The following is a 21,954-nucleotide window of genomic DNA, read 5'->3' as shown; positions in this document are numbered from 1 at the left end:
TTGGTCACTCTGAGGTTAGGTAAAGGTAAAGGACCCCTGGACGGTTAAGTCCAGACTATGGGGTGCGGTGCTCATCTCGCTTCTCAGGCCGAGGGAGCTGGCTCACCCTGTGATGAAGATTTGAGCCGCTGACCTTCCGTTTGGCAAAGCCCAAGAGCCTCAAGGGTTTAGAGAAGGGATCGGCAAGGTTTACCTTGCCTGGGCCGGTTCACTTCAGTGGAGATCCCTCCGTGGGCTGGATCGTGCATGCGCCTGTGATTTCGGGCATCTGCGTCTGTGCAAATGTGATTTCTGGTGTCTGCGCAGACGCAATTTCCGGTGCCGCAGAAGCGAGTCTCCATACCTGTGCTGGTTTAGCGGACTCACTGAGCAGGTGGCTCAGTTTGGGGGCGGCTCGTGGGCCGGTTAAATGACCCCTGTGGGCTGCTTGTGGCCCATGGGCCTTAGGTTGCCGCCCCCTGGTTTAGACCACAGCGCCACCCACGTCCACTGTGAGGAAGAGATATTGGATTAGATGGGACTTTGTCCTGATCTGACCACAGGAAAATGCGTGGTGCACGCTGTCCGTGCAGACAGTGCGCTTGTTCACAGCACACATGATGTATCCTTGTGGAAACTGTTGCCACCAACTATTATAAGCATTCTAAGGTCTCAAATATAGATGTTCATCAATGTACCAGGCAAACACATACATAAGTATATAAACCACGTGTATGAAATAGTACAGGAGAGCAATCCTGAAGCCATTTTTGACTCTCTCAAATTGACCTCAAATATTTCTTTGTGCAAGGAGGAAGGAAAGCCTTTCCAATCGCTTTTGGACTGTAGGGACTTACACCTCCCTGCAAATACAGTCTGGCAAGTACAGTGGTACCTCAGGTTAAGTACTTAATTCGTTCTGGAGGTCCGTTCTTAACCTGAAACTGTTCTTAACCTGAAGCATATGTAACCCGAGGTACCACTGTATCTGAGCAAACTATCAATATGTTTAAGAGATTCAGGCACAAAAGTATTTATCATCTCAAAGGAATGGCCAGGCTGCCAGGAAAATGCAGTCAAGGAAGGCATTATCAGGTATCCTGGTAGGCAGGAGAGAAGCAACGCTTTCAAATTGTTTTGTGTGTATGTTTTGTGGGGGTATCTTAGGCTACAGGGTGGGCAATTTCAAGTGTAGGGGCTTGCGCAGCATTGTTCGGGGTTCTCCTCCCTCCTGCATGCGGTGAGTGTGGACCTTGTTGCAAGTTTATTTCCTTTAATAAAGATCAGGCTTTGCTTTCATATACTCTGGTGGGCCTCTGCTTTCTCTCCGACCGATAGAGATCTCCTGAGGGACTCTAGACAGAATCTAGATATTCCACAAGGGAATTACAGGTATTTTCTTATAACAGTGCTTAAGTGGTTTTGAAACTACAGTGCTGTAGGTACATTTGACGAGGAGGTGGAGGAGGAAGCAGCGTCCATCTGCCATAAGGGCGTAGTAGAGCCTCCATGTACAGGAGCAGAGTCTGCCCCTGAGCATTCGCGTCGAGCACGGGCCGAGGGGGAAGGACGGAGCGAGCGTCGCCGTTCGAGCGCAGCCGAAAATTCCTCGGGAGCCTCTTCCCTCCGCAGACAACGGAGCGGCGCTCGGAGCATGCGCGCCCAAGCGTTCGAACGCCGAGGGGGTGGTGCTTCCGGCGTGGGCGGGGCCTGCCCTGAGAGAGGAAGGAAGGAGGAAGCCGCCATCTTGTTGTCGCGTCGCCGCCGCCGCCGCCATAGTCCGGAGCAGACCCACCGAGTGACGGGCTAGGAGATAGGCCGACACCCGGAGCGGGAGACCGAGCGCAGCAAGGCAGGCGCGAAAGAAGGGAAGAAATAAAGAAAGGAAGGAGGAAGGAGAGAGCGAGCGAGCAGGCAGCAGGGCCGGTGAGGCGCTTCCCCTCTGTGAGGCGCGGGGGCGGCAGAAGATGGGGCGCGCGCGTGCGTAGCTGGGCCTGGGATCGGGGCCTCCCTTTTCCTCCTCACACGCCCCTCAGCGACAAGGAAGCAGGGAGCGGGGAGAAAGCGGGACAGCTGGCCGACGGGCCTCGGCTTATGGGGTCGGCGGGTGCCCGGTGAGGCCCGACGAAGCTACCCCTGCTGAGGGACGGGCGGCGGCGGCGGCTTTGTCGGCCTTCAGGCCGCGCCCCCTCTCCTTCCTTTCTTCCCTCTGCTTCTCGGTCCAGGAAAGCGCGCGGAGGCCCCGGCAGTCGCAGCAGTTTCCCTTAAAAGCGGCGCTCTGCGGGTAAAGGGTTCTTGGAGTGCGCCGGGTGGAGTCTGTGGCCCCGCGGGATTCTGGCCTAGGTCTTGGTGGCTGCTCACTGGTCCAGCCAGGAACGGAGGGTGTGGAGCTGGTTCACCCCCTTCCCTTTCTCAAAACCCCCCTCCGCTTTGCCGACACATAATCAAAATGGGGAAAGGGTGAGGGGAGAGAAAGAGACGCCCTGGAACTCTCTTGTTCCTTCCTCGGAGGGAAGCTGAAGGGCCTGGAAACCTCCTTCGTAATGAAAACGTTGCAGCCCCGCCCCCCAAAAAAATCCAAAAGGGGGAAATGATCTTAGTGTTATAGCCAACTGGCTTCTACACGGAGTAGACCCACTGAAGTTGATGGATATAATTTAGCCATGCCTATTCATTTCACTGGGCCCCTTCTGAGTATGAATAGTAATGGATGCAAGCCATAATATGCAACTTCGCTCCGTAGCCTGGCTGTGGAGAAAAATGTTTTTAAAGCTGCTATTTCTAACACCAAAATTTTCCGTTGTTTTTTTCAGGGTAGCAGGCCCTTTATTTTCATTTGTGGCAGCTGGTCAGCCAGTCTTAAGAAACGGGGGTGGGGGGGGTGTCTTCTGACCAGTACTGTAGTTCCAGCAGGGGTTAGGGGGTTGCTTTGTGGGTCTTTTGTGATTCTCTGCCTTGGGCGTATTGAGATGCGGTTGGGGGAATGTATTACGCTCACGCACATAGTGACATTTTGGCCTGGGAATTTCTGGACTTGCCATTTTGGAAGAAATAGTAAATTAGTTCCTCAAATCACAACACTTGCAAAAGGAGGAATGCAGACTTTATTGAGTACACTTTTGTATAATCAAGCTTGTATCAGCTACACTCTTGAGCGCTTGCAAGCACTTTGGGGATTGCTCAGGGAGGCCTAGAGTGGTTTTATCTTAGTCACTTTTCAGCAGAGTAGTAAGAAAGCTAGCTACACTGCAATATCAGTAACACAAACATTTCAGAGGCCTCCCAGCAGCTTCTGTTTAGTTTTCTGGTAGTCTGCAGCCTCTCCTGAGTGACTATACTTTTGTAACATATTCTCAGAGGAACAGTTGAGTTTTGAGGGTACATACCCTTCTCTTTACATGTAACTTCAATACCAAGACTTCAGCATGTGCCATCCATAAAGAGGCTTTGCTCTGGAATCTTTGTAAGCCTGTAAGATGCATCTGGCAAACTTCACTCCTTATTTCCAGTCAGGTGGCTTTAGCTGAAGAGGTGCTCTGCAATTCAGAAGCCAAACTTCCTGCTTGGAGCGCTTGCTTGTGTCTGTGAAGTGCCATAGTTAGAGCTCCTTTCCCTTAACATGATTTGCAAGCATGTTTTGGGGCCACTAATTCTATATGTGCACAGGAAAGGGCTTTTCAAAGTCACCCTTTCATAAAAAATTGGAGGGGGGTCTTGTCACTGTCCCCATCCTGTGTGCCTCCATTTCATTTCCAAAACAAGTTCCCCTTTAGAAGTTTTTTTAAAAGGCAGCACACCAGTGTGCAGACTTCATTTGCAGCAATATTTTCAGCAGATAGGAGGTAGTGTAATAAAAACAATACTGAAAAGAAGAAGACAGTACATTCAGGGTATTAAGAATTTTTTTTGTAGTTTTAGTAAGAGTTTTGGAAACAAAGTTTAGAGAGCTTATGGCTAGTTTATTAACAAAGACAATACACCATCTGTGCTGGCATCCTTTTGCAATGCAGAGTTGCTGGGGAACTAGTGGGAGTCTTTTTGGATGTGTATCAAATTTTCTCATTTCCAGAGGTGTGCCTATGTTAGTCTGTTGCAGCAAAAATGAGTTTTACGGAACCCTCATGACACTAGGTCAGATCCATCAGGACACAAAGGATTCTCTTTTCTCTCCACCCCCTACAGCCCCCACCGGCCCTAGAGGGTCCTTCAATGTTTGCAGTTGCCCAAGTGAAAGTCCCGTTGCCACAGTTGGGATATCATTGTAAAAAAAAATATTACTTGGTGGATTAGAGTCCACTTCATCAGATAAAGTAAGTTTGTTCTCAGTGGGCAAATTTATATACATCTGGGTGTAGAGAGAGAAATGAGAGAGAAATGTAAACAATGAGGTCAGATAGAAAGGAATGCAGAAAGCCTAGCAAGTGAAAATTGCATTAAAGTTTAAAACGTCATAAAATTACATAAAATAAGCAGGGTGATCATGATGATAACTTATTATTTTACTTTAATGTAATTTTCTGGCTTTATTTTTTGTTTTATTTCTATCTCATCTCAATATTTATATTTCTCTTTTTTCCCTCGTTTATATATATCCACCAACCCAGGAGCACACTCAGTGCGTTTGAAGGGGGCCCTAGTCCATCAAGGCTTGTGTCATAAGAAATTTGTTAAGTCTTTAAGGCACCACAAGACTGTTCATTGGGGGTTTTTCCTTATCAGTAGTCTATTAGTAAAATAGTTCTCCTAATCTGTCTGCATCATTGAGGACATCCTTCCAACTGGTATAGCTTGCAGCAAATAATTAGAAATACTAACACTATTATCTTATCTTTTTCAGATTGAAGTGAGTGGTTTTTGGATAGAACTCAAGTTTGTCAGAAGACTTTTTTTTTTTTAAAGAGAGTTGTTCCACAGTGCAAGTTTCTGCTTTACTCTTGAGTGACTTTACAGGTGCTTGCCTGCGTTGCAATAAAAGACTCATATATTGAGCAGGACCTTATTTATCTCTTCATCTTGGAGAGTCTAATAAACTATTACAGTTTCTGTACTCACAAAGTTTTGAAGTTGAAAAAGACATCTTTATAAAGCAAAACATGAGTACAGCCAGAACAGAGAACCCTGTTATAATGGGTCTCTCCAGTCAAAATGGACAGCTGAGGGGCCCCGTAAAACCCACTGGTGGCCCAGGAGGCGGGGGAACACAGGCTCAGCAACAGATGAACCAGCTGAAACATCCCAACACAATCAATAACGGCACTCAGCAGCAAGCACAGAGCATGGCCTCCACTATCAAGTGAGTACTTGCCAAACTACTCAGCAGCCATGTTGGTGCTTAAAGGATGACCTCCAGAGTTCTTCCTGTGGGCCTGTTTTGCCAACTGGAGCAGTACTTGATGCCAAGCCTTAACTGCCATCCTTTCTGTTCTGTTAGTTTCATGCATTCTAATTGCTGATCATGAAATGCCCTCATGTATTTGTACAGAAAACCCAGTGTTTCCATTGTTAATGAGATTGACAAAATCCACTTTGGTTGTGCTAGGCTCTGAGCACTTTGGACTCCATAGCTGCATTAATCAGACCTTAACTAGTGTACTGTGTCAGGTTCTGGGTGCTATACTTTAAGGAGGATGCAGGCAAATGAAAATGATTTAGAGGAGGGCAACAAAGCTGATCAGCCATATGTAAAGGGAGTCATATGAAGGATGGTTGAAAAAACTGATTGTGAATGCCCTGGAGGAAAGCCTAAGTGCTAACATGACAGCACTCTTCACATACCTGCCCCAGAGGACAGGATTAGGTCTAAGGAGCTTAAGTTACAGGTGGATAGATTTTGGTTGAAAATGAGGAGAGCCCTCTTGATGGTTCTAGCATCAAACAGGGAGGTGGGCTATATTTCCTACAAATCACCCTTCACCTCTCTGATTCGCTGGAGCTTCAACGATTTCAGCAAATAGTTAATTGGGATTCTTGTACTTCATTGCTTAATGTGTATTTGTATCCATCAATGCACATGGTGCTTTAGAGAACCCTGAGAAGCTTATAATAATAATTAAGCATGTTAAACATATTAATAACATATGGTTTACACAATAATTCAGTATATGTAACTGCAGAAAAGCTTTCCTAATCAGAGAAGCTTTGACTACTTCTCTGAGTAGCCTAGGCTCCTTGATCCAATAGCAAATTGCTGCAAGCACAGAAACACTATTGAGAGAGCTGTATTAATAATTGAGGCCAGCTACCCCAGAGAACAGTGAAACCCACAATCTCAGGAATATTGGACTTGTGCCTTAGAGGTAAGAACCATCATACTGATATTCACCTGGAAACAAGCTCATTGGCTACCAGAGGACTTACTCAGAATTGGTGTTGTGTATTCCCAGTAGCTGACATTGGTGATTATACTGGTGGCTGCATTTGTGATGGACTGAAGTTTCTGCATCATCTTCAAGGTCTGCTACACATAGCTGCATATTGGAAGAGTAAGGCTTCCAGACTTGCATAACAGTGGCAAGGCTACTTGCCCCCTGCCTTATTCGTTGAAACTGTTGAAATGTACTGCTGTCCGTAACTTCCACCTAAGAGTCCAGGAGGAAACTCCAGCAATTAACTTATTTCAGGAGTGTGACCCCACTCAGAGCAAACAGTTCCATCTCTTCTCCAGTTATGAGATTACCTACTATGAGCATCTGTCTTGTCTGGACAAAGTTTGATATTGACCCTCATCTTGATCATTACTGACTTCAGGCAGTCATTTAAGAATTATCTTATCTGGTTCAGATAGGAAAGGAATAGAAACTGGGTAATCTCTCCCAGTGGTTTCCTGTCTTGTATTAATATGGTGGGACAAAAGAGATACATGCAAGACCCCATAAGAGAGCTTCTGCAGGAAAGAAAAGCCCTTCATTCTAATCACCTGTAATTGCCAGATAGGGCAGTAATGGAGGACCGCAAAGTGGTCTCCCCAGTACTTTTTTCTGGGGGAGATGCAGGGCTACGCATATCCCTAAACATTTTGTGAATCTTTGTACTTTTGTCCATTTAATGTATTTATTTTTCCTAATTTGAACTATAAAATGGTGGTTTTCTTGAGTCAAAATGAGAGTACCCCATAACATTTTTGTTTTTTTTAAAAAAGCACTGGGTCTCCTTATTCACAAAACGTGTAGCACTTCCAGAAAGATGCCATAATCATTAGTTACAAAACTGCCGAGAAGTTCAAGAGCATTATTTGAGTTATGCTCCCCATGTCTCTTACTGGAAGTCATCAGCTATGGTGATTAAGGCAGTCTGCCTGAAACCACAGCCAGAAGCCAGTTTGATATGGACCTAGATAGACAGCTCCTTATCTATAGTTCACTCAACCACTTCGGCTATTAGGAATATTGGCCTAAAATTTCTTAGTTTATGGTAATCGGGGAATTTTTTTTAAAGTGGTCTTACTATAGATTTTTTTGGTTTAGATGAAAGGCATCTTTCCCCTAATGAAGAATTGACTATATTATGAATTGATTATAGTGTTTATTAAATCTCTTTAGACAACTTTTATGGAAAGACCCAAGACAAAATACATGGCTTATAAAATTTAAAACCATAATTAAAACAATTGTCCATAAAAATAACAAAATCAACAGTGGCAGAAAACGCTTAAAGAAGAGATATTTATTAATGTGCTGTCAAATGCACACGGTGTAGAAGGTTTTTACCTGGCACCATATAGATACAGCAATTTCTGTGCCAGGTGAGCTTTGGGAGAATATTACCGAGGTGCAGAACCATCACTGAAGAAGCCTTCCATGAACATTTATTGGAGCTGACCAAATAGATTCACGTCAATAGGCACCTTCTACAAACATAAGTGCGCTGAACCACACAAGGCTTTATGGATTAAAATCAGAACTTTGAATTGGCCTGGAAACATAGGCAGCTAATGTGGTTGGGTTAGACTTGTAGCCTGATCATCTGGCTGCTGCATTCTTCATTAATTGCCATTTCTGCACCTATGTTCAGCAAAAATCAAACAACTTCTTGGTTTTTAATACAATTTCAGGTGCTTGCCTAACATTTATTGGGTACTTGACTGCATAATGAGGGCTTTGGATCATATGTCAGAAGAACTTTGCGTCCTGAAACACAGACTAAGGTGGTGCACTGTCGGTCTAGGGAATCTTGTCTTGCTTAGATAGTAGCTAGATTAAATTTGCCACTATTGCTTTCAGTTAACTAATTCTGACAAGTTTTCTAAGGCATGGATTTTGCATCTGCCACATGCATAATGTAAGTACGGTATATGGACCTCATCTGACATAGCTGCACAGTATAGATTTTACACCATTTTAATTGTCATGCCTTCCCCAAAGTGTCCTGGAAATTGTAGTTTGGCGTGTGCTGAATATTTTCCATTGCAGAGCTCTTGTTCCCTTCACAGTCCTATGAGAGAAGATTGCTATTATATGAATTTAAGCCTTGGGGTACATTTGAGGAAGCATTAGTTTTTCTTTTGTCATGTTCTCTGGTTTGCATTTCTGGCTCTGTGGTACTCTCAGTCTAGAGTGCAATGGTGCATCCTATCAGCGGCTGACAAGTCTTATTTTCTCACTTCAGACCTGGCGATGACTGGAAGAAGACTTTAAAACTCCCTCCAAAAGATCTGAGAATTAAAACTTCGGTAAGGAGTTCCTAAACCTAGAAAGCATGCAAATATTGGGCTTTAAATATAATTGAGGGAGGTGTGTAGGTGTTTGGACTAAAAAAGGTAAAGGGACCCCTGACCGTTAAGTCCAGTCACAGACAACTCTGGGGTTGCGGCGCTCGTCTCGCTTTACTGACCGAGGGAGCCAGTGTTTTGTCCGCAGACAGCTTCCGGGTCATGTGGCCAGCATGACAAAGCCGCTTCTGGCAAACCAGAGCAGTGCATGAAAACACTGTTTACCTTCCCACCGGAGCAGTACCTATTTATCTACTTGCACTTTGACGTGCTGTACTAATCACATTAAGGGACGCGGGTGGTGCTGTGGGTAAAACCTCAGCACCTAGGACTTGCCAATCGCATGGTCGGCGGTTTGAATCCCCGTGGCGGGGTGCGCTCCCGTCATTCGGTCCCAGCGCCTGCCAACCTAGCAGTTCGAAAGCACCCCCGGGTGCAAGTAGATAAATAGCGACCGCTTACCAGCGGGAAGGTAAATGGTGTTCCGTGTGCTGCGCTGGCTCGCCAGATGCAGCTTGTCACACTGGCCACGTGACCCGGAAGTGTTTGCAGACAGCTCTGGCTCCCGGCCTATAGAGTGAGATGAGCGCACAACCCTAGAGTCTGTCAAGACTGGCCCGTACGGGCAGGGGTACCTTTACCTTTACCTTTTACTAATCGCATTGGCTGTGTAGAATGGACCGAAGGGCTTGTGCATGCAAGCAAGAGCATCTTTTAGTACATATTCTCCATGATGAGCAAATGAACAAGAAGCCAAGGAAGCTGCCTTACACTGTTGATCTGTCTTTCTGAGTAGTTTCTACACTGGCTGGAAGCAGCTGTCCAAGCTTCCAGGAAGGGGTCTCCTCGGCCCTATCTATAGAATGTCAGGGATTGAACTTGGGAGCTTCTACATGCAAAGGAGGTGCTGTCCCACTGAAGTATCACTCTGCTACCTGCTTTTATCTGGTACTGAAATTGAATGTGTGAGAGGGCATGAGCTGACTGTTCTATTTTGCTTGTTCAGGATGTGACATCCACAAAAGGAAATGAATTTGAAGATTACTGCCTGAAACGGGAGTTGCTGATGGGAATTTTTGAAATGGGCTGGGAAAAACCATCTCCGATTCAGGTTGGTTTGTGTGACAGGAGCAGATGTAAGGTGCTTACCTGGTGAATGAAAATTCAGCTGGTAGAGGACTTTTTGAGCTGGATGGTGCATGATATGGTACTTTAGATTCCTGTTGCGCAAGATGCTTTATTTTGCCGTGTTGCTTTCACTGGCACTCTGGCAATATCTAATAGATCAAACTTTATCTAGCTGCTGTGTGGATAACTGAGGCTCCTCCCTCACCCATGTATGTCCAGAGTTCAGGAACATTATTGTTCAATACAGTTAATGCGGAATTTTTCCTGCTTGAGTCATTCTTTTTCAGCAGTTATAAACTTCTTATAGCTGACCAACTAGGAGGAAAGCCATTATTTTCTCAATAGGCCATTGGTGTCGCAATAGCCTGAAAAATATTTATGTGGATTCTGTATTAAATTGTTTGTGCATCCAGTCCTTGGCTGTATGGAGGGCAACAAGGAGAAATCTTGACTCGTTGCTTTTTCTGTGACTCTGTTTTACTGGAGGACGAGGCTCCTGTGCTTTGACTTTGGTTCATCCTGAAAACTGTATATCATCTGAAGAAGCTGGAAGCAGCTATCTGCCCATTTTTGAAAAGGAAAAAAACAAAACCCTAGCTAGTTAGTTACCTGTTAGTCACCATACTGACAGGGTGAGAGCCCCTCTGTAGCTTCTATCACTCTGCTTGTGAGAGGTCCAGTTCATGATGGTAGACTTCTTGCTTGGGTGGCGTGGTCATGCATGGAAGATATGTGCTTATTTGCCCTAGGGTCTTAACTAATGCTACATTAGCTCCAGTGCATTTCCCCCCACCCTTTGCTCCCAGTAGAGGTAAGCATTGTGTTTTCTTATGCTGATCCTTGTTATTTCTTTTAAGGAGGAGAGCATTCCCATTGCTTTATCTGGGAGGGATATCTTGGCTAGAGCTAAGAATGGAACCGGAAAGAGCGGCGCCTACCTCATTCCCTTACTTGAACGGCTTGACTTAAAGAAGGATAACATACAAGGTGAGTTGAAGATGGGAAATAAGTAAGCCCCATGAGAACTTTGTCCAGATGTTTAAATTTCACCCATGGCTGTGTTGAATCCCTTACTATCTTTAACTTCCCACTTCACAGATGTCAGGAAAACAAAGCATTAGACAGACTTTCTCAAGGTTGATAATGCTGCTTTATCCCTGCCTGTTCAACAACACCACTTTAACCTTTAGCAGCACCTGTTAAGAAGGCTGTTCCTTTGATTTACAGCACACTTTTACAGGAAGTAAAATTTGAAGGGTTGAACTGCAAACTTGCCCACCCAAGAGTCGTGAAACAGTTGCTGAGATTTTCTCTGCATTGTAGAGATAAAATGCTTGAGAGTAGATTTAGTTGATGAAAATTACAATGGGATGCAATTAAGTGTTTCTTGTTACAGTATGCTCCCGCCAGCTAAGAACATAACTTATTTTCTGAATCAGTCTGTCTTTAGTCCAATATTCTTGGTCCAAATGGATGCCTCAGGGAAGCTCATTTGCATACCAGGCAAGAGGGTGATAGACAGCCCCCAATATTTGTTGCTTAGAAATAATTGCTTCTGGACTAGGTGAAACTTCCTTTATTGAAGCTCTCTGAGCTAGTGACTTAAGACCACCACATTAGTGAATTCAATCAATTAATTGTTCATTTTGTTAATAACTTTTATGACCTGAGCTTGCTGCCAACTTGTTTCATTGATCTTTGTAGTCTAGGTTTTTAGAGGTTTGAAGAAAAATTCTCTTTCCATTGCCTCTGTTTACAATTAACACTTTTATTGTATCTCTGTATAAGCTGGCAAGAACAATGGGATTTTTGAAAGTCTTGTGTTGAGCTCTTAAAGGGTACAATATATGAAGGCAAAAATCCTTGGTCTGCCCTGAATATTCTTCTTTCTTGCAGCAATGGTGATTGTTCCCACACGAGAACTTGCCCTGCAGGTCAGTCAGATCTGCATCCAGGTCAGCAAACATATGGGAGGGGCCAAAGTGATGGCAACCACAGGAGGAACCAACCTGCGTGATGACATAATGAGGCTTGATGATACAGGTAGGATATCTTGTGATGCTGAAGTGTAGAGCCCTGGATGCCCTACGTGGCACCTGTTTAGTTTCAGACTTCCATAATTCAAGTTGCAGCTCATCTCTGTGTGCTTCTGTGTTTTTGCAGTGCATGTGGTGATAGCTACGCCAGGGAGGATTCTGGATCTCATCAAGAAAGGAGTAGCAAAGGTGGACCATGTCCAGATGATTGTTCTAGATGAGGTAATATTAGCGTTGCCAGACTCTGGAATCTGTTCTTTGCAAGTTAAAGTAGCAGCACGTGGCAACTCCTGTTACTTGAAGTGCATTTTGAAATCAGGCCTGTATCCTGGTACCCTTGCAATGGATGATTCTTCTGCTTAAAAGGGGTAGGGGCTGCATGGAAAAATAAGGTCAAGTTGATTCTGGTTAAGGGCTGGGAAACATTAATGTCTTTAGTGGCTGGGGAAACCCAGCCAGATGGGCGGGGTAGAAATAATAAATTATTATTATTAAATTATTATTTAGGCAGGAATGTTAAAGTGAAGCTGGAACTCTTATTTGGAACTACAGTAGTTGTAAAGACAGACCAGTAAGGATCTCTGAACGTTGAGCAAGCTTTTATATGTTGCATGAAGACTCCAGTGTTAAATTGGTCCACTTGTATTTGCAGGCAGACAAGCTGCTGTCCCAAGATTTTGTTCAAATAATGGAGGACATTATTCTCACGCTACCTAAAAATAGACAGATCTTGCTATACTCAGCCACTTTCCCTTTAAGTGTACAGAAGTTTATGGTAAGTGCAGCGTTGATTATTTTCTTGGACTGTTGGCACTTGCTACAACATTTGATAAATCCCTCTTTTCTGAATGACAGGAAATGTCAAATGTCAAAATGCCCAAATGTCAAAATGCTTCTCTTTCAGAATTCCCACTTGCAGAAACCTTATGAGATTAACTTGATGGAAGAGCTGACACTGAAGGGAGTTACTCAGTACTATGCCTACGTAACTGAGCGCCAAAAAGTTCATTGTCTCAACACACTATTCTCCAGGGTAAGCTGTGATAGACCAAGTCATATAACTAAACAGTAAACTAAATAAAAGCCGTTCATCTAGAAAGCACAGGTCTGAAGACTCCTGGAGAGGAAATGAGGGTTTACATGGTGGCCTCCTCTAATATAGTCCAAATGAAAAGCTGTGTTTGCATATCTGCACCCCATCCCCCATAATTTTTCCCGTAGAATAGAACTCTGAATGAGAAATTGTCATTTAAGAGGCTATACATAGCTGTAGGCTTCATGTTCTGGATTGTTCTGAAGCTACATTTCTTTCCTGAGTTGGGGCTTAAGTTGTGAGGGGCTCAGGAACTATGCTGAACTGAACCAGCCGCACCACTTGTTCATCTTGCAGCTGGTAACTCTTTTTACCAGAACCATTAGAACTACTTTGAACCACCTTTCCTAGCCTGATGCTATCCAGATGTTTTGAACATCCCACTCCTATGAGCCTCAGCCAGGGGAGGATGATACATGGTTATGTGTGGGAAGTGTTTGTGCAGTTTATAAATGAGATGCTTTGTTGTGATAGTTTTGTCTTTTTAAAAAGATTAATTGCCTTGGAATTTTCAGACATTGAACACTTTGTATTTGTATTTAGCTCCAAATCAACCAATCAATCATCTTCTGCAACTCTTCCCAACGGGTTGAACTACTAGCTAAGAAAATTTCCCAGCTGGGGTATTCGTGCTTCTATATCCATGCAAAGATGAGACAGGTCAGTATGAAGTTAAAAATTAACAAGCATCTATAGTATTTTAATGCAACTTGGTTCCTGATACTAAGGGTTGGGGGAGGGGCAGATGAGGAGATGTTCCCTTCTTGTTGCATGATACATTCAGATACTCTCTGGAACCACCTTTAGTTCTGTTACTACTACTCGTATGGCACCGAAGTATGCCAGTGTTTGAAGAGATTTCCTTCAGTTCTTAAATGAGAGTCAGATTGGTACTGGCACAATGGGGGGCTAAACAGATGGCTAAATTAAGATAGAATTGGGGTAACCTAGTGTGAAAGTGGAAGACAGGAACTGATAGGGAGTGGCCCCAAATATAGCACTTCAGACTTGCAATATCTGGTGCAGCAGTTATCCTGCATTAAGTTGTGCTTTGTGGCATGAATTGTGCAAACTGTTGTTTTCTTGCTGTTTCTCTGGAGATTCCCAGCTGCTTGGTCTCTCAACATCAGGGGATGTTTTGGTGAATAATCTCTTCCTGTTTCTTACCAGGAGCACCGCAATCGTGTGTTCCACGATTTCCGGAATGGCTTATGCCGCAATCTTGTTTGCACTGGTGAGTACCCCTTTTGTTTTCTCTCTGGCTCATGTCTCAAGCCTAGTGACTATTCAATATCAAATTGAAAGTAGACTTAGAATATCTTCTCTGTGCTTCCATTTTGGAAATTCATTAAGCACCTTCAGTCAGATAGGAGAATGCAAGAGGGGTATGGGCATTATTATGAATGGACGTAAGAATGAATAAGGGGGAAAGCAGTTTGGATAACCTCCCCCAGCTTCTTGTTGGCTTAGTAGTTATCCTTGAAGAGCATTCGCAACTGAATAGTGCAACAGTTTGAGTAGCCAAGAAACGCTTTTTCCAGGTTCTGAATTTTCTTGGTTGGGAAAAGTTAGCTATGGGACAACTGTGTATTGTTCATCATAAATATCTGTGTGGCTGTGAAGGGTCCTTCAGGGTTAGTCCTTTAAAGAATCCTGCAGCTCTTGAGGCTAAAGGAAAAACTTAGTGCAAAATTAGTTGTGTCTTGGTTTCCTGTCCTGCTAATGCCTGTTGGCAGACCATCTTGCCACTTCTTGTTTGAGGAGGGCTGTCCTTGTCACTTTAGTCAAATTATCTAAACTGAAAACTTCATTTTTCAGATCTGTTTACCCGAGGTATTGATATCCAAGCTGTGAATGTTGTGATAAACTTTGATTTTCCAAAGCTGGCAGAAACGTATCTCCACCGTATTGGCAGATCAGGTGAGAAAGCTGTGCAGTGAAGAATGACAGCTTATTTGGTAGCTTCTCGCCAAATACTGCTCAGTGAGCAAGCAGCAGCCAACTTTGACTTTGTCCTTCATGTTGGAGACCATGGTCAGATTAGGGTTCTGTTGGTGCACCAGCCACCCCTCTGTTAATCAGAGCTGATGCATTAGCTCTTTTCCTTTGAAAAAAACAATCCGTGAGCAATATTGCCCTTATTCAGTCATTTATTTCTGCACAGTTCAGATTGCATAGAGAGAGGGGAGATGGCACCATGTGGGTCATCCCTCCACTGATGCTACCCATGTGTTGGGGAACATGTAGGCTTCTCTTCCTTCAAACCTTTCTACAATATGTGGACAGCATGGGGTGAAACATAATGGTAGGGGTGAAGCTAATGTGTGGGGTATCACTATCGCTTATCCAGCGATCTTGATTCAGAGGAAGTTAAACCAGGGGTAGCTGTCATGATACCTCCAGATGATGTTGGACTGCAGCCTCCATCATCCTTGACCATTGGACATGCTGGGTGGAGCTGATGGAAGTTGGGAGTCCCACAAAATCCAGCAGGCCTCATGCTTTCTATCCCAGAGTTTAAACAGAGAAGCCCTATTGAGTTCCCATCATCTATGCAGTCTCCTAACCTCCTGGTGCACTTTACAGAGGGCCGCCCTTGAAAACTCAGCTGGCGTAGTTGCAGTTCACCTGGTGTGGTAGTGGGTTGACACAGATGCATTCTCTGCAGCAGCTTTGTTGACTGCCAGTTTGATTAGGAGCACAATGCAGTGCACAGTGTAGTCCTAGTCAGGCCAGGTTCTGCATGATTCTGTGAACCATACTCCCTGTGGTCCTACCCCAACCCATTACACTCTGAGAATGGGCACCTTTTCAAGAAGAGCTGGGGGGAATATTCTGAAGCAGGCTCCCCCCGCCCCCATCGGGATTGTTGGTTGCTCACTGCAGGTTTGAGGAAGCTTTGCACGGGAATAACCTAATCTTTCTTCTTGTTTCAATTGCTATGCAGCAATTAGTTCCACAAATAGAAAGTTATTATCTATCTATTGTAGATAGCAACATATTTCATATGATATATATATATACGTAATCTGTTTGGATTGAACAAGAAAAACAGCATGCAAATAGCTTTATTACAGAGATCAAAATGTGAGTGGGCTAGCCTTGCTTGATTCTTAACTTTGTACTTCACCCCTCCTCACAGGGGAATAGTAAAATTCCCTTTTATTATTTTTGTTGAAAGTTGAAAATACTAGAATAAATGGGGATGTGAAACTTGAAAGTTCAGCTATACAGGGTGTGGGGAGGAGAACTGGGTGGCCTCTGAGTCTTGCGCTGGGGTTGAACAGTCTTCAGCACTGCTGCTGAACCAGCCATGCATTAACTGACAAGGGACAAAAGCTGCTGCAAGCCTGAGGATTTTCTCAACTTATGTCAGCCGATTTCTCTCCTTAAAGGTCGATTTGGCCACCTTGGGCTAGCCATCAACTTGATCACCTATGATGATCGGTTCAACCTGAAGAGTATTGAGGAACAGCTGGGTACAGAAATCAAGCCCATCCCCAGTAACATTGACAAGAGCCTGTATGTGGCAGAATACCACAGTGAGCCTGTAGAAGATGAAAAACCTTAACTGCTGCGTACGTATTTGACTTGGGGGCTGAAGGGAGAAACAGGCTGAATTAGACTGTCCAGTCACTTCTGGAGAGGTGGCTGAATAGGTCACTTACCTGTCCTATGCATGCCTGTGCAAAGCAATGCTACTTGTCTCCGCACTTTGCACTTATTAGTTGTTAATTCCCTATATTTATGAGGTCTGATAAGAATTTATAGCTTGGTCATAAGAATCACTGCTTTCTTGTGGCTTTTGGACTTGTGGAGTGTCAGAGTGAGCAAATTTTCTACTTGACTCTTGGATGTACACCTTTCAAAGAGCCTGGGGGCAAGTTTACTATTTCCCCCCCAAACAGTGGCTAGATATAATTTTCTTTCTCAGGCTCCATTAGTGGCTGTGAGAACAAATTGAAGGGCAGCTGATAGAAATAAGGGGCTGTAGTTCAATGGTAGAGGATCTGCTTTGCATGCAGAAGGTCCCAGGTTCAGTCCCCAGGGAAGGAGTAGGTAAAGACGCCTGAACTGAAACTTTGAAGAAGTGCTGCCAGTCAGTACTGAGTTACATAAGACCACTGTTCTGCCTTAGTATAAGGCAACTTCCTATATTGTTGACATCCTTCTGTCTTGAGAGACAATGGAGTGCACCTTCCTGGGTGAAGTCAAACCGCTGGAGAATCACAGCACCTGCTGTGGCTGCAGAGACGTGTACAATTGTTGGGTGCCTAAGTTGTTGATGTGTGTGTGTGTGTGTGTAAACAATTTCTCACATGTAATGGAGTGTGCATGTGTTCTTGCAGGATTTTAAGGATGTCTTCCTATCAAAGGGCATTCCTATAGCTCGAAGAATGTACAAAAGAATAATAGAATTGTAGAGTTGGAAGGGACTAAAATATTCAAGCTTCTTGATTAAGAAGTAGCAGGGATTTTTTTTAAAATCATTTTTCAAAATACAAATAATTCTTCTTAAAAGTATACAGAGAAAAATATTATGCAGGAGGCAAAAAGATTATGCATGGGGAGCTAACCAGGAAGCATCTTTCCTTCTATTTATGCTGCCTGGCAGGCAGCAAAGCACACACCCTGCTACCTGGCTTTGAGCTGTGATCGCAGCTTTTGCCTACACACCCTATAGCAAAAGTGTCAACTTTCAATGCATTTTGTGTGATACTAATGTGGGCGTTTCTTCTTCCTTTCTAGGCTTTGCTTAAACACACAAGCTTAAAGCCCTTTGATCCGGATATGTGATACATTGTTTCTTTCGGGATGCCCTTCTCTTTGTGGGTTTTTCATCTATTGTTTTTGGAACTATGAAGATTAAAGAGCTGAGTTTTTTTCCGTTTTTTTTTTTTTAAATCTGGCTGTGAGGATGGAAGCAGAAAATAGGAAGGAAATACCTTTGTTTTTCCCACATGTTTGCACTGTGTGCTGACTGAACATTAGTTGCACTAACTGCTGGTTTTAATTTCTTTCTTTGTGGTGGAGAAGAAGAACTCTGAAAAGAGAAGACTCCCAAATTCAAGCTTGACTCTGCAATTTCAGATTCACCCACAGCCGCCTGATTGAGTGCATTTCAACTTCTCCCTGGCTCCTCATCTGTCTTTTAAGCTAAAGAGCTTGTTACTTATTTGTGCAAAGTGCCTTATGCTATGAGACCATTCAGAATATCACCTTTCAGATACAGCCCAAGGAGTCATTTTGGTTCAGGTCAAAGTCTCTCTCCCCACCTCCACTCCCTTCCCCTCTCGCACACATGCTGGTGGGAGGTGACACTTGTCAGTAATACTTTTTTTTTTGTTCAACTTTTTTTTTTTAAATGGAGGAGTTGAGATGCAGATGCAGTTCACCCACTCTGTAAATACGTGTATTTAAACAAAAGAACCCGGACCACCTGGGTTGATTTGAGTGCAACATCAACACCCCAGGAGGAAAGAGCCACTTGCCACCCACCTGCAATATGGAGCCATCCGAAAAGCCCTCCTTGTGCTCTTGTAGAACACTACAGACTGGTTTCCGTGAGTCTCCGTTGGTGGTCACAGCACTTGCTAGGTAGACTTGTCTCAGAGCCGTGGTGTTCTTTCCTTTCTGAAGCGTGTTCCACAAAAAATTGGATGTGTATACTTGTATAAACTCTGTAAATATGTGTTTTTTTCTGTTATGGGTTCATATATAACTTTCTTTTTTCTTTTTTCCTGTTTTGATGAAGTTTGCTGGGGTTAAAGGGATTATAGATAGATCTTGACAGCAGCTAAAGGTGAGAGGGGCTCAGTTTTCTGCAACACTACTCCATGCCAAGCACTACGACTTCAGACCTGGAAGAGATTCGGGGGGTGGGGTAGAAGTGTGTCTGGGGAGCCCTTTTGGAGGCACACCTGGATTCCTGCCTACAAGAAACTCCAGGAAGGTGGCATCTGTGCTGGAGGGGGCACAGTCCTCCTTTGCCTTCTTGCAAGATAGAAAAGGACATGCAAAGTGTGGATTTGGGACTAAAAAGAGCAAAAACTGTTGGCCAATTCCAGAGTTCTCTTGGATTGCGTTGCCTCTTTCGACTTCTTTTTGACTTTGTCTCAAGCCTGTCTGCCTAGAGACTGGAGCAGGCCAGGGCAAGCCCCTCCTTGCCCCTGCCCAAGCCTTTGCTCTCCTCTCCCCTCTCTGCTGCAGGTGGCCCGCATGCCTTGATTACGACAGGCAAAAGCTTTAGGTCCAAGTAGTGTTGCTTTAAATTGTGCCCCTCCCAATATGCTTGATGTTTGGCCTGATCTGCAGGCAAAAGGAGTGAGTAAACTCGACCTGTAAACTTCTTAAGAATTCCCTTCCAGCCTGACCAGCAACAGGCTGCCAGGAGGCACCAGGGCAAGCACAGACCCTCTTTGCTCAGACATAGTCAGAAGCTGCACTTGCCACACCACCCTGCTTTCTTGCCCCAAGGAGCTAAGTTACCCTGATTTCTCCCACGATGGAAAATGACAGCCTTACCCAGCCTACTGCTTAGAGGTCTGTGCTTAGAACCAGGTGCTTCCTGGCAACACCTTTCAAAGTGAAAATGTTTTGTCTAGTAACTCCACAGTAACGTAGCAGAAGCTGCACTAAAGTATAGCTCCACTGCTGGGGACTTTACTGCAGCTGCATCAGACTGGCAAGTACTCTGTGTGGGGTGGGAGGGGGGGAGGGATGCTTTGTGGGTGGGAAATTCTGACCAAAAGCAAAATCTTGCTCTTCTGCTGCAGCCAGTCTTCTGTCTTCCTAGCAGAGGAGGGAAGGGGGTCATTTTAGTGCAAAGGTGACAAGTGTGCAGGAATCTAGAACCTCGTAGGAGCATGCACACCTGACATGGTGCCATGAGTTGAGGTGGCCCCCATGCCCTGTGCCATGCTCAGCCGGTCACTCTTGAAGCACAGCATTTTTAAATGGAAAGTATTACTTTAAATGTGGCCTCCTAGCAGGGGAGCAGCATTTGCCTAGATTCTTGAGCGCCAATCTTGGGTGGCTTTTGTTGGGTCAGAAAGCCACTTGGTGCTGGTTGGAAGCCCTCTCTAGGGCATAGAGGGACATGTAAATGGAAAGATGCTCCAGATATTGACTAGGTAGACCCTGGTCTCCCTCCCATTTCCCCCTCTTAATCTGAATAGAAACCCTGAAGATTATGGGCTCGTGTTCCTAAATTGGCAATGTAGCTCCATTAATATTCATTGTGGCAGCCTCGAGCAATCTATTTTATGTTGTTCCGGCTGGGTCCAAAGAGAATAAAACACTGATGTACCTTGTGGCTGGCTTATCCCCCTGGATTGTGCAAGGAGTAACCAATCTACATGATAAATCCCCCCAGAGCTGGACTGGGGCAAAGCCAGGCTTGGGATACTTCAGTGTGTTCTTTCCAGAATGCCTGGCACTCGCCAGAGATTGCCCATGAGGGTGGGTGGGGGTGGGTAGGTCTTATTTGCCCTTTTTTTTTTTTTTGAAAAAAAGATATATCCAGAATGAGATGGGAGCATCTTTCCTTCACCTGCTTTTGTGTCTGTTGTGGAGCTGGATGAGATCATGTAAACAGGACACAAAGGCAGACGTGCTAACATCGGGCATCTCATTCTTATTTTTTATTTTTATTTTATTTTGGGGTTGGGTTTACCTACACAGGACTCATGGACTGCTGCCAGTGAAGGGAGGCCTTGTGCGGCTTCTGGTGCATGGCAGTGTCTTTGCCACAGTGTGCCATTGTTGCCAGCAGTAGGCTGACCTATGCTGCTGGTGCCAAGCATGCCGTGGGTTTGGGGGGCACAGCTACCATTTCTTCCCTGGCAGAATATGGAAAGGGTAATCCCAAGTGGGAGCACGCTAGATCTGCTGTGACATTTGTGATGCGCCTCTGCTATGCCAGGACCTCCCTTTTGGCAGCATTCCAGAGTTCTGTGCAGGGGGTGGGGGTGGGGTGGGATGCAGAAATATACAAAGATAACGGCTCTGCTGTGTCTTAACCAGGAATTGTGGGGAGGGGGTATCTGGAAGAAAAATTAGTCTCTATTCCCCTTATTGAAACAAAACTGGAAAACGTCAGGGGGAGGGATGTTTTGTTTTCAGTTCAAGCAACATTGTATTTCATTAGTCCTCGGTCCAGGCCATGTTCACTGTGAACATTGGGGACTAGAATTTGGAAACGGGATGGGGTGGGGCGGGAGGGAAGATAAAACATTTTTTTGAACTGGTAACTGGCAAATGTCCAGTAGAGCTCATTTTTTTGGTTTGATACGTGTCTGCGCACACAAGTATGTAATAGAAGGCTGACCATATCTGTGTCAGAGGGCAGAAGTGATGGATGATAAAAGCCTGACTTACTTTTCAAGAGAGAATTAGCTCAATAAAAGCTCACTGGGATTCAAGCTTGCCGTTTCAGTTTCTTTCTTGGTCTGGTGGGGGTGGTTTACTTTTGTGGGGTGGCGAGAGCATTTAAGTCCAGGGAAGATGTGATGCATAGGCTTCTCTACAGGACCTTGACAGCAAACTACCCCCCCTCAACTGCCGCCACCAATTTGCCTTGTGCCAATACTGTCTAAGCCAGGCCCAGAGGAACTGGCACCTGCTTCTGGTCTAGCTGAACACTTCCCGTCAGGTATCTCAGCAAGCCCGGCTGGTAGAATTAGGGCTTTCACCCAAGTGCCAAAGTGGAGCAGCTGTGTTTGGATGCTGCCTTCCCTGGTGTTTGTGCCCCTTGTAAAGGAATGAGCAACACCAATTGTGTGGGGGAGGTCAAGAGAAGTGGCCAGGCAGAAGTAAAAGTGATCCTTCTTTGCAAGCACTTCATCTGCATTCATGAGCGGGGTGGGGGGAGAGAGACAGAGGACTTCCTTTTTATAGATCAGTCAGCACCAGATTCTGCTACTCTTTACATGGAGTGCCATGGGAGCATAAACTAGACTCCTAGTTCAGAGTACTGTGCTCCAGTCCCTTCCACAGGTGCCAGTCTGCAG

At 44.8% G+C, this 21,954-nt stretch overlaps 1 protein-coding gene across 1 annotated transcript; it reads left to right on the top strand.

The window, feature by feature from the left end:
• The first annotated feature begins 1,683 nt into the window (after positions 1 to 1,683).
• Positions 1,684 to 21,366, top strand: DDX6 (DEAD-box helicase 6). Its single transcript, XM_083481092.1, has 14 exons — positions 1,684 to 1,905; positions 4,817 to 5,272; positions 8,584 to 8,647; positions 9,693 to 9,797; positions 10,672 to 10,801; positions 11,711 to 11,857; positions 11,978 to 12,072; positions 12,503 to 12,625; positions 12,755 to 12,883; positions 13,487 to 13,603; positions 14,114 to 14,177; positions 14,762 to 14,863; positions 16,339 to 16,521; positions 17,693 to 21,366. The coding sequence occupies exons 2-13, from the start codon at positions 5,073 to 5,075 to the stop codon at positions 16,512 to 16,514; spliced, it is 1,452 nt and encodes a 483-aa protein (XP_083337218.1). The 5' UTR covers positions 1,684 to 1,905; positions 4,817 to 5,072; the 3' UTR covers positions 16,515 to 16,521; positions 17,693 to 21,366.
• Positions 21,367 to 21,954: the final 588 nt, after the last annotated feature.

The sequence above is a fragment of the Podarcis liolepis genome (assembly GCF_965112155.1).
Source record: "Podarcis liolepis genome assembly, chromosome: 16".
In the NCBI taxonomy this organism is placed as follows: Eukaryota; Metazoa; Chordata; class Lepidosauria; order Squamata; family Lacertidae; genus Podarcis; species Podarcis liolepis.
Note: the sequence above shows the minus strand (reverse complement) of the source record. Positions and strands in the feature narration are given on the sequence as shown.

Excerpts from the sequence above, each read along its gene's own strand:
- DDX6 (XM_083481092.1), top strand. The coding sequence starts at position 5,073 with ATGAGTACAGCCAGAACAGAGAACCCTGTTATAATGGGTCTCTCCAGT. Across the intron at positions 11,858-11,977 it reads AATGAGGCTTGATGATACAG|TGCATGTGGTGATAGCTACG; the intron begins GTAGGATATCTT and ends GTGTTTTTGCAG. Across the intron at positions 14,864-16,338 it reads CCACCGTATTGGCAGATCAG|GTCGATTTGGCCACCTTGGG; the intron begins GTGAGAAAGCTG and ends CTCTCCTTAAAG.